Genomic DNA, 12,472 nt, shown 5'->3' on the forward strand with positions numbered 1-12,472 from the left:
CGTGAGCGCAACTGTGTGATGTTATCATGCCAATATGAAGAAAAATCTCTAAGGAATGTTTCCAGCACCTTTTTGAATCTAATTCACAAAGAATTAAGGCAATGCTGAAGGCAAAAAGCGGTCCAGCCCAGCATTACCAAGATGTACCTAATAAATTGTTTGAAGAGTGCACATCTATGTAATATATGCTTATGTGTAATTAACATTCCTTTAATGTGCACTGGTGACACAAGAGTATGTGTTTCTTTTTGTTTCAATAAAACCTCTTCTGAGAAAATGTGTTTGTATTTGCTTTCAGTTGAAGGGCAACTTCACTGCTACCACTGACAGTGACTGGCCTTACTCTTTCTTACATTGCAAGAACTTTTTATACATGTATACAGCTTTTTAGTATATTCTGGTTAGCAACAGAGAGACGTTTTCTGATAGAAATGTAAACACCTCATGCAGATTTCCCAGGTTTTTCTTAAAAATTCTTACCTGCCTGGACAAGTGTACTGTCCAAACAACAGTTAAAGTCATAGGCCGCTACGATCGAGAATTAGTACGTTTATTAGCAGTGTTGGGGAGTAACGGAATACATGTATCGCCGTTACGTATTTAAAATACAAAATATGAGTAACTGTACTCCGTTACAGTTACCGTTTAAAAAGGTGGTATTTAGAATACAGTTACTTTGTTGAAATAAATGGATTACACAGCGGTATTTTTCCTGTTTCATGTTGTGGCGGGTCAGGACTGTTTGGGTTTTGTTTGACAGTTGTGATGTTCTGTTGTTCCAGGAGGCAGCGTTACGGTTACCATGGTTACAGGGTGACGCTTGCCCTCTCTGCGACTGTGTGTTTCCTGGGTGAGAGAGGCCTTTTTGTTGTTGTTGTTGTTGTTGTTGTTGTGCTAAGCTAATAGGCAGAATGCTACAGGCATAGCCCTAAAGAATGTGGGCAGTGTAGTCCGTGCTGCAGGGAGAATGGACTGCCATACCCGTTATGTGTCTGTGAGAAAAAGGAGAGTGGAAAAGTAGAGCTGTCATTGAGCAGAAACGGGAGCTGGAACCATGTAAATATAATAATAACCACTGCAGCCAAAAAGAGTGCCTGACGAGCCCAGTTGTAAGTAAGCTATTAAGACTCGACTGTACACCGTGTTTGTGTTTTCCTCCGAAACAATAAGTTCCGTTGGAGCAGCCTTTCAACGCCTCTCTCTGTCTCTCGCTAGCAAAGTTGACCCAGACAACAAGGTAAAGCTAGTTTTCAGCTATGAGCCGGACACAAACCTGACATATTAGCCAGAGGTCCCTTTACTACGGTTCGGAGCCGCGGACCTTAAGTAATAGTAATAAATCACACAGCAATAGTACAGTCATGTAGTTGTAAAAAGCATGATAATATATTAAGTAATCCAAAGTATTCAGAATACGTTTCTCTCATTGAGTAACGTAACGGAATACGTTACAAAATACATTTTGGGGCATGTATTTTGTAATCTGTAGTGGAATACATTTTAAAAGTAACCTTCCCAACACTGTTTATTAGTGTGCATAGATACACACTGATAAAACTTAGTAAACAGTCAAGCCTTGTAAGTCAAATATTAAATTCATCCGGTGTAACTGCAGAAGTGGATGTGTGGGGAAATTAAAGCATTTTAAGGATGATAGCGGCTCAACAGACTTCTTTTTTTTATTAGTAAAATTAACATTTAAACAAAATGCACCATATATTACACATTCAGAGAATAAACATTCCTTACATATTAGCAACTTTCATACATAGGAAAAAGAAAATATAAAGATGGGGTCACATAATTTAACAGATTATTAACTCACTAACGGCCCAACAGACTAGCAATGTTTCCTGGACCTCCAAATGACTGAGCTTCTTCAAACGTGGGCAGCACAAACCGTTTATTTCATCAACTGTAGCGGCCAGCTTTTGTCAGTCGAGCTTTGTGATTGGTCAGACACATCCAGGCTCCTCCCCTCTGCCGCCACAGCCCGGTGGAGTCATCGGACACCCTCACAGCGGCAAGTTTTTGGGCAAGTTATCAAGCAAAGGTTAGTAAGTAAACCGCCCGTTTTCTTGTAAAGTCCTCGAATTTGGGGTCATGTAACATTTGTTTTGTCTTCTGTACGGTTTTGTTTCGGTCGCAGGCTCGGGAAGGCCCGAAAATGAGTCACTTTAAGGAGCGCTTCGTGACTCTGCTCCATGAGAAGAACTTTGTGACTGATCAGTTGGCAACACTGGAGCAAAAAACGGGAGTGAAGAGAGAGTATATCGCCTTGGGTATGTTAACAGCTCACGAGAATAAACGAACAGCTAGCTACACAAATGTACTTTAAAACACTGGAGGTGTTTATTAACTTTTGCTTAGGAGTTACCCCTCTCCTCCAATACTTGGCACAATATTCGTGTTAAACAAGTATGCCAACGTTAGCTTTTTAGCTGGTAAGCTGTCACTCAAACGGAAACTGGCACACAGTTGTGGTTGCAGTGTTCGTGAGTAGTAGATGTTTCATATCCTCCCTCTCTCTGTTAGCTTGCTCATTTTATTTCTCTCTCATGCAAGAATACCAAAGTTCATCCAGCTCAGGCCCTAATGCTTCACTACTGCGTTTGACCTGGTTTAAAAGTACAAACACACACCACCTATATGTACACACACAAATCTATTTCGAAGCGTTGCTGCTGAATGAACTGCTTCTAATATTTGAGATCCACCACCAGCTGATCTCAGGGGTATTTTTATCATGTCCTGAAATATCCAGGGTCAGAAATGGAGGGAGATTCTAGGGTGACTGGTTATACAGCTGCAAACAGATCCACTCCTTTATTGCAAACAGTGCCCCATACTCCTTAGCAGTTTTGTTTTGACGCTACTTTGTAGTCAGTTTGTACAGTTAAAGTCAATAAATGTCAGACACCTCAGGCAAGGTTGTGCTTAGGATGCCACTCAGCTACAGGAAACACCAGGGTGACCTACATTCAAACTCACTGTCTTTACTCTCAATTGATCAAAAACGGTTGTCTGTTCATGGCAGAACAATGGCATGCCTTCAGGATAACCAATTTCAAGGTCGCAAAGGATGAGAATCTTTAGTACTGTATGTGAAGTGCGTTGTTTGAATACTACATACTAAAACCTGAATACAGGCAAAGATAAGAAGTTCTAACAAACAGTACTCCAACATAAGTAAAAATACAAAGATGACTTTAAAAAAGTACATTTGGTGACTAATGTTGATAATTGAAGGTTTAAAAATCTCTATCACCAATATTTCATCAGCAGATTTATTTTTATGTAACAAATACTACATATTTTGGGAAGGATCCTTCAAAAGAACTATGGCTTTTATATATGTGTATACACAAAACAAAACATGTCATACTTTTTCATTAATGTAAAAAAAAAAAAAAATTAGACGCAACATTTCAGATCTATACACACGTGTAGCATAGAAAAGCCAAACGTTGCAATCAAATGAGATATTAAGCACAAGCTTTTTTTGTAGACTTTTTTGGGTTTTACTGGAAGTGGTTAAGCATTAAACACGTGGCAGTAAGCCTTAGTAAGAACCATGTTGGGCATGCCTGCTGTTGTTGTATGGGCTTATATTTTCATATATATATATATATATATATATATATAGAGATATATATATATATATATATATATATATATATAGAGATAGAGATAGAGATATATATATATATATATATAGAGATAGATATATATATATATATATATATATATATATATATATATATAGAGATAGATATATATATATATATATATATATATATATATATATATATATATATATAGAGATAGATATATATATATATATAGAGATAGATATATATATATATATAGAGATAGATATATATATATATATATATATATATATATATAGAGATAGATATATATATATATATAGAGATAGATATATATATATATATAGAGATAGATATATATATATATATAGAGATAGATATATATATATATATATATATCGCCTTACTTATACTACTGGCTTTTTGCACACACACACATACATATATATATATATATATATATATATATATATATGTGTGTGTGTGTGTGTGTGTGTGCAAAAAGCCAGTAGTATAAGTAAGGCGATTTTGTACTCAACTTGATGTTGAACACAGTCTATCTCAAGTACTTCAGAATGATTCCAGTTACACAGTTGCTCTCAAAAGATTGATAAAACAACCGCTTGCACAGACAGTTGCTGTCAGTCAGTCTTTCTGTTTTAGATCTACATGCAAGTACATCCATGTTTTGTTTTGTTTTCCCACACCCTCCAGCAGACTGAATTGCAAAACAAATACTCTGGACTGTATGTAAACACTTCTACCTGTCTCTACCCTATAATTAATTAATAGAACCGTACAGAGCAGCCAAATTATACCATGCCCTGTCCTGTTTGCAGAAATATCTGCTTAGCATCTGGCCAATTTGTAAGTGCCGTTATAATGCTTACTTGATATTACGTCCACATTTTGGGGTAAAAATGTGTTGTACACTGAAAAACACTTGAGTACAATAAATTCTTTTCTGATTGCTCACTTTAATGTACTGGACTTCACTTTGATCTGAGCTAGTTCAAGAACCAAGCTTTGCAACTGTGTGCTGTTTAGCTGAGAGACATCTCAAGTTCATGCTGACTCCTGCAACACTCTGAAGTGTGAATACTAATGTGCTGACTGGAGTAGAGATGCCTCAAGTCAGCTGTGTGCAGCCAGTTGACTGGGTGTTAGTAGTTGTGCATAAACGTCACATTTTTAAAGTCAACTTCCACCCCTCACCCACTGTACTCATAACAATGGGTCTTTGTCATCATTTGAAATTAAGTCAAACTGGATTTTTAGCTGACCTTCAAAAATTATGTAAAAAAGACTTTTGAGTCATTCATCACAAGATCACACATCTATGTAATGACTTCTGTGCACATTTTCAGTTGTTCCACAACAAAGATGTTAATGAATATAGATACACAATCATGGTCTAAGAGAAATCCATGAGTTTCTTTGTCCTATTATTTACTGCTATAATAAAAATCAAACAGTTGTGGTTTCATTATTTATCCAGTTTCTTAACTACTACATTTCAGGGTTATGAAGTAATGACTCTATGTAAGCTGTCAAAATCTAGTGGGGAAAAAAAGCATTTTCTTTATTGATGGCACATTGGTTTGAAAATTACCATATGCTGTTAGTGCTTTGTGCTGCAGCTGGTGTGTTTATTTACACTGGCCGTTGTCTGTAACCTAGCCTGGGGTCTTCGCTGTCAACCGGTTCTTCCAGTTTGGTCTTCATTAGGGAGAGAGAGAGAGACAGGGCGTGAGCTGGATAGGCTGGGATCAGCACAGATATTTGTATATGAGCTGTGACAAACAAATGAGATGTAAAGAGCAGGCAATGGTTACAACAGGATCATATGCTTTTAGTGCTTTTGATAATGTATGACCTTTTATATTAGCTGAATTTAAATGAACAGTTGAGTTTTGCATAAATTTTAATAGTATATTGAAGTACTGACATCTACAGTACCTTGGAGATTACACAATATTTGTTTTTGTTCTGTTTTACATCAACTCGCAACGGAGTCACCTTAGTTACATTTTATACTGACTCTCTGTGTGTTAATCAACTCTGCATTGCTGGAAACTCCACCTGCCTCTGAAAGCTACCACCCGTTCATCCCCGCAGAGATCCGTAGCAGGGATATAGTATTATTAATGTATTTAGTAAGCAGTAACTGGGCTACAAGCAGTGTCCCAATATTCCTCGTTTGTTTTCTTGACAATTTTGTGGTAGCAAATATTTTTATGATTAAAAATATTGCAAGTGCACATATAAATATGTTACAGGGATGAGAGGTGACCCCACTTGGCTTGTTTTTTCAGGTTTACATGAATAGAGTTCCTACGAAATTTTGATAAGATGTTATTTAAAACTCAGTGTTAAAAAAGCTGAAGAAATATTATTGGGAAAATCTTGAGTATGTGACAGAAATTGGTAGGTAAACCTTTGCATGCTAAACTGTAGTGTGTATCTGCTGTTTGTTAATTGAATTCAAAGTTACCAGTTGGCAGTTCTGTAGTATTTCTGGTTTTTCAGTTACATGTTTATTATCTTTATTCATGGCTATATCATGCCTTAATGCTGTGTTCTAGACCATATTATATTATCCATATACCGTATTTACTTTTTAGCATGGCAGAGAGTAATTTCGTGCCAGTCAATAAATAAGGAACTTGAGTCATTTCCACTCAAAGTCAGTCTGTTTCCTTAGACACAAAGTATACACACTGAATTGGGAAGTCATGTTTTTAAGATAGTGATTGAATTGTAGTTTCACATACTACACACTATCATAAACATATTATTTTAAGTTGCATAAAACCTGTGGTGTTGTGGAGTCTATCATGCCTGAGGTGTGTAGGCTTGAAGTTTATACTTTCATGTGGCTTAATGAGCTTTGAAATGTATTTTAAAAAAATCCACTCTTGTTTTGGCTGCATTAATATCAGTGTTTGGTGTGTGTTCAGTGCTCCTCCTGATCCTGGTACTGTGTTTTCCTCATATCCTGCTGTGAGACACACAGTAATGTAGCTTGACATTAGAAGTGTTTGTAAAGTAACTGGATAACCTCACACTCCCCTCCCTGTCGCGCCGTCTGCTCTCAGCTCACTGCCGCCTCTCGTGTTTCTCTCTCTGCAGGATTCCTGAGTTTTGTTGCGATATATCTTCTGTTTGGATATGGAGCCTCACTACTCTGCAACCTGATTGGATTTGTCTATCCAGCATATTTCTCGTATGTATGACATCTGTTCAAAAAAAATGTCCACTCTAATATATGAACACTTCTTTTAGAATCCAAAGTTCAATGTCAGCCCAACCCAAGACTGCTATTACTAATACTAATTATGGCTTTTTCAAGGTAGTCAGTCTGATAATACCAGTTTATATCTGTGTTACTGATGTGTTTTAGTGGCATGCTGCATTGTTAATCATTAAATATCCTTGATAAGACTAGTGCTTTACCTGCCGTTACATGAAAAAAAGAACATGACAAAAGTCTATTTTGCCTCTTGTATTTAACAGACTTTTAGAGATTGCTGACCATTTCCTATTCTTTCAGTGTTATTATGAAAAGTGTTACACCCCAGCCCAGGGAAAACTGGCGTGCAACATAAGAAAAAGAAAAATAAGGAGAAATGCCCCCACACTCCCTGCTCTCAAGGAAAAATGGCTTCTCACGCCTACTAAGCTGCTGCAGTGAGAAAAAGTATCGACAACTATTTACATCTATATACGACAACTATTTACAACACGGGGGAGATCGCGACCTTGACAAACTGAAACACAGGGCTTAAATTTTTATTTAGAAAAGCATTTGATTAATTTCTTCTTATGCTGTTTTTATAGTTTTATTTTTTTACATTGTTTTATTTACTGTTATATTGTTTTTATATTCCCATTTTCTGTGTCGTAAAGCACTTTGTGATTTTTATCTGTGAAAAGCGCTATATAAATAAATTTTACTTACTTACTTTTTACTTAAATACATAGAGGGAGCAATCAGGGAATGGACAACAGGAGGGAAACACAGCTGGGGCAAATCAGAACTGACGAGACAAGGAAGCGTAAACTGAACACACTGAGATAAGACAGACCTTCAAAGTAAAACAGGAAACACATAACAGTCACGCCTACAACAAAACACTGACAACATCGAATCGTAACATTTCCCCCCACCCAAAAATCAAACATTTAAACCCCAAATGAAATGTTTGATTCATGACCAGCGCATAAGGCACCGGTTGCTGTTCTGCAGGCGACGCTGATGGCTGGGTTAGATTAAATCAGTGTAAACATGCATTGCTTGCATGCTTGTGTCTATGTTGAAGCATGTATGGGGCATTGTAATTTCTTTACTTCTTACTGGCTGTAAAATTAGGTTTTTCTATCTGATTTTCTTTCCTACAGGATTGTTTCTTTGTGTAACTGAAGCTCAATAAGACAATAATGCGGGAAAAGAAAAAGCTTTACTAAAAAAGGCTACATTGGAAAATAGGTTTGTCTAACTTTGCTAAAGAATTTATTTTTACATAGAAGAATTTTGGTGTGGGATGATACGGTGGGCAGTAACTCATTCAGTGTACATATTGGCATAAATTCTGATATTCATACTGTTGACCAACTTTCAGCTTACCAAATCACATCATGCATGTCCCCATGAGACCACCTGTACTACAGCCACAAATGTTTGTAGAAACTAACAGAGCTGCATGTAAGAACGTAAATGTCTGATGGAGTTCACTCACATGTGCTGTACCAATGTACCTGCACATGTGATGTGACAATAAAAGTGATTTGATTTGATTTGATTTGATTTGAGTTAAACAGTCTTTATCAGCTCTCTAATACAAAGTGATGTGCAGTGATTTGCACTGATGGGAGAGAAGCACAGATAATAGTTGAATTTGTGGTTTTCAAGTGGTCATCGTATGTACCTTCTGCTTCTGGCAGCATTCTGGACTAAATGAAGCTGCTTCCAGTAGTGAATTCATCTCCAGCTCTGTGTTTGGGAAAGGGCAACTTGAGACAGTGTCTCTAAATGTTTTGGGGTTTTTTCCCCTATAGTTCATGTAGCTTTGCAGAATATTGACCCTCTCCTTTCGTGAATTTCTTGTTGTACAGTGCTGCTAATTGTCACATTCGCATAATGTCATCTTATCAGGTTTAGAGTTTAGACTTTTAATGTTAATGTACCATGGATGTCATGACCTCATCAGTCTCTTGTTCTCCTCTCCATTCAGTATTAAGGCCATCGAGAGCAATATTAAGGAGGATGACACACAGTGGCTCACCTACTGGGTTGTTTACGGACTCTTCAGCGTTGTTGAGTTCTTCTCTGACATCTTCCTCTTCTGGTTCCCCTTTTACTATGCTGGCAAGGTAGGCTGACATTTTAATATGGTTTTTGTGGTTATATTGGACATTATCACTGTATGCAGCTGACACTGGCCCAAGTCTGCTCACACTGTCATGCCATAGATAGTCATACTGTCTTGAATTACATAAGGGCAGATGGCTTTTCTTTTACAGTAGCCAACACTACCCTCTTGTGGATATTTTGTGTAACTGCTAAATAAAGACTGCACTATGCAGAAATGCTTTTACCAAAAAAAATAATAACAATAATAATATGACATCATGGAAACAAAAAGCCACCATACTGATGAAACACTGTGGTCTTATTGTTATGACGATTTTGGCTCACCTTCATTAAAACACTATGTTTATATTGAAAACCTTAATCCCAGTATACATTTGTTGATTGAACTTCAATCAACAAATGTATAACCCTTCATTATCATTTCATTATATTATATTCATAAAATGTATAGCTCTCCCTTTTATTATAACAGAAAATTTGCTCTTTTTACAGTGTTTGTTCCTCATATGGTGTATGGCTCCAGTAACGTGGAACGGCTCCGAAATCCTGTACAAGCGCGTGATCAGACCATTTTTTCTGAAACACCAGGCCACCATGGAGAGTATGGTCAGCGATCTGAGTGCCAAGGCTAAGAACATAACTGAGACCGTCACAAAGGAGGGTGAGCCCTTCACAGTGTACATGCAAGTACAGCCACGTTTATACTCTGCATGTATCGCAGCAACACATTAATACACCAGACAAACTTGTGCATGACCACACAGTTTCACACTGTCAGAATATATCCTCATATACAGCAGTCTTATATTTTTCATGTATTTTCTATAAAATATTATTGGTTTTTTTTTTTTTCTGTTCTGTTTTGTCCTTCCCTGTATTTTTCATCAGCTGTTAACCGGGCCCTCAACCACGAAAAGGACCAGTAAGAAACATGGGAAAGCTGAGTGACAGGAAATATGTGATTTCACTATTGGATTGTCCTACTCCTCCTTCTATGACACTCTGGTGACTGGTTTCCATCCTCTCTTCACATCATGGAAGTGTCACACTTCTAAAATAAATAAAGCCGTTTTTACTTCTACATCAGTTTACTCCTGTTGGTACTGCTAAGGCAATCGGTGAAACTGTGACCTGTTTTGTGAGCTTTTCTTTTTGTTTGTTTTAGTGTGACAAAATATGTTAACATAAAAGAAAAATACAGTTTTATACCTTCAAGTACTCTGTGGGCATGTCGGCAGTGTTGTCTAACTGAGCCACTAGTGACAGAAAACCAAGGTTGAATAACAGTATAGTTATAAAAGCAGGTTACCCTAAGATGTGTTCTTTTTTTTCTCTCTTTTTTTTTTAAAATTCACAATCAAAACTGGAACACTTGGGTCATTGATGTCTTCTTGCTTTTACAAGCTTTATTTTTGTTTGTGCAAAGCAGAATTTAAAGCTTGTTATGAAGGTTCTCAGTCTTTAACTTGACTTCTATGTTTTTTGATGTCTTAATTTATCACCTTGTAATGATGAAGCAATAAAACTGGACCCCTGCATCTGTCTTTACTATCTGTTTCTTTGAGAATCCCTTTTCCAATCACTTCACATAGTGCCAAATGGGATTTTATTTGTTCTGGATTGCAACATTCACGCAACAGTGAATTTTATTTTATTTTTTTTTTTTAGCAGAGGTAGTGAATCGAGGAAATTGTGCCACTGGATCTGTACCCGGTGAGGATTTTGGTCTTTACAGCAGTATATATCTTTTTTTAATATAGAATTTTATCTGCAGTAATTTTAAAACTGGCGTATACCTACCTAAGATTTACACATGTTTACCAGTTTCTCATTTGTGTATAATAACTTATAGTGTAATTTCAGATCAGAGGTCACATAAAATGTTATTTAATGTTTTTATTTTAGGGTTTGTTGCAGGGAAAATACCACTGTCACAGTCTTTTTATTACTTGATCTTTTGACCTGTCCCCTGTAGTACATTTACCAGCTTTCAGATAGCCAAACCACCCATGCAGTAATTTGTGTTTTCCTTTTTATTCACGCTTGAGGAGCTCTGAATGGGAGTTCCTTTGTGATTGTGCGCTGGATATAATTCTTTGGAAATGGTGGATGGAGCCAGTGCGGTGGCCACACTCCACCTCAGGGAGAAAGGAAGGAACCCATCTGGAAATGGCTCCTGTGAAGATGTGCCTGTTGGGTGTTTTGTTGTTGTGTAGTCCCTCAGCCGATGGGTTATTGATTTAACAGAAATGGGACCCAGACACCGGTTATTGCACTTTGTTGCTGTGTGGTTTGAGAAAAGGCTTTTTATTGAGTGTGAGGGCTGTAATGGCTTAGGACAGTGGAAGAAGAGCTAAACGGAAGGAGACAAAGCATGTGTTGTACATTCACGAATCTTTCTCAACCACCTTTGTGTTTTCGCAAAAAAATCATAAATGTGAATTATTTGTCACGTAGCTCCACTAGAAGGTTAAAGCTTTCGCTTACTGCTATACTAACTTACTCCTGTTTGCATTGCTGCATACAGGTAGAAAGTACTAATGAAAATGTGCCATAAATGTCAACATCTTCACACACTTGTAGGCAGGTCTGATTGTTTTGAAGTCTTGTTTTAGTTTTTTGGTTTGGTCTTGTCTTCTGTTTAAACCACCTCCTCCTCCTCCCTGGTGTTTTCCTCATTATCTCCTCTCCCCAATCGATGCTGCTTGAAAGAACCACGCACGTATGGATCTGCTTCTCCCCGCTCTCCCAAAGCATCTGTAGTTCCCCTTCTTACCGACAGAGGGGGACAAAGACAAGACCTTGCAGATGGAGTTGGTGAGTCATACAGCGAGACCGTCACGTACAGACACCACAGCTCAAAACAAGGCTTGGTCTGACTTGGCCTTGGACCTATATTACCGTGAAGTAGATGCTTATTCACACTTAGCTGTGATGTTACCTGACACTGTCAAGCGGATATTGACATGGGTTGATGATTTAGTTAGACTTACTGTTATATCGATGCGTGTTTGTCATCACGTCATTCATTTTTCCATTCTCCACGCTCTGGTTAGCTTTGTATTATACACACCAGTCTACTGCATTCATACGTTCACGGCGCTCTCCACGGTGCTGAAACACAAAGGGGTCTCTGTCCGTGGTGCTGAAACGGCATCGAACGCAGGATTTTCTTTTTCATTAAAATCTTTCTGTGTCACTTTAAATATATTTGATTCCATTACAGCTAGCTCTATAACATCACTGACTTAATATGCCAGCTTCACATACCTTTGCTCTAAGTGATACAGGACTGATTTGGATGTAATCTTTGCATAGCTTATGTTAAATGTTAGCTTATGTTAAGGATTCTTTGTGTCGATGCCAGCCGAATATTAAATGAAAACCCTGGCCTAATAAATCCAACGAGTCTGACATTTTTCATCTTGCAATTTCCATCTCAGGACTTCAGCAGTCTGCAGTTTTTCATTTATGCGGCCCCAAGTCA

At 37.5% G+C, this 12,472-nt stretch overlaps 1 protein-coding gene across 2 annotated transcripts; it reads left to right on the forward strand.

Annotated features, from left to right (window-relative positions):
* The first annotated feature begins 1,848 nt into the window (after nt 1-1,848).
* LOC146552261 (receptor expression-enhancing protein 5) lies at nt 1,849-10,534 on the forward strand. 2 transcript variants are annotated; one of them, XM_085257532.1, is made up of 6 exons: nt 1,849-2,053; nt 2,150-2,282; nt 6,744-6,837; nt 8,846-8,984; nt 9,478-9,668; nt 9,874-10,534. In XM_085257532.1, exons 2-6 carry the CDS (start codon nt 2,168-2,170, stop codon nt 9,878-9,880), a joined length of 546 nt encoding a protein of 181 aa, XP_085113658.1. In that variant the 5' UTR covers nt 1,849-2,053; nt 2,150-2,167; the 3' UTR covers nt 9,881-10,534. The 2 variants fall into 2 exon arrangements, with proteins under 2 accessions (XP_085113658.1, XP_085113657.1); XM_085257531.1 differs by having other exon boundaries at nt 1,862-2,053; nt 9,478-9,646.
* Nucleotides 10,535-12,472: the final 1,938 nt, after the last annotated feature.

The sequence above is a fragment of the Mchenga conophoros genome, linkage group LG19, assembly GCF_057382185.1.
Source record: "Mchenga conophoros isolate Kocher_MC1m ecotype Shallow Benthic linkage group LG19, M_conophoros_male_GT1.1, whole genome shotgun sequence".
NCBI classification, from domain to species: Eukaryota; Metazoa; Chordata; class Actinopteri; order Cichliformes; family Cichlidae; genus Mchenga; species Mchenga conophoros.

Excerpts from the sequence above, each read along its gene's own strand:
- LOC146552261 (XM_085257531.1), top strand. The coding sequence starts at position 2,168 with ATGAGTCACTTTAAGGAGCGCTTCGTGACTCTGCTCCATGAGAAGAAC. Across the intron at positions 2,283-6,743 it reads GAGAGAGTATATCGCCTTGG|GATTCCTGAGTTTTGTTGCG; the intron begins GTATGTTAACAG and ends CTCTCTCTGCAG. Across the intron at positions 8,985-9,477 it reads CCTTTTACTATGCTGGCAAG|TGTTTGTTCCTCATATGGTG; the intron begins GTAGGCTGACAT and ends CTCTTTTTACAG.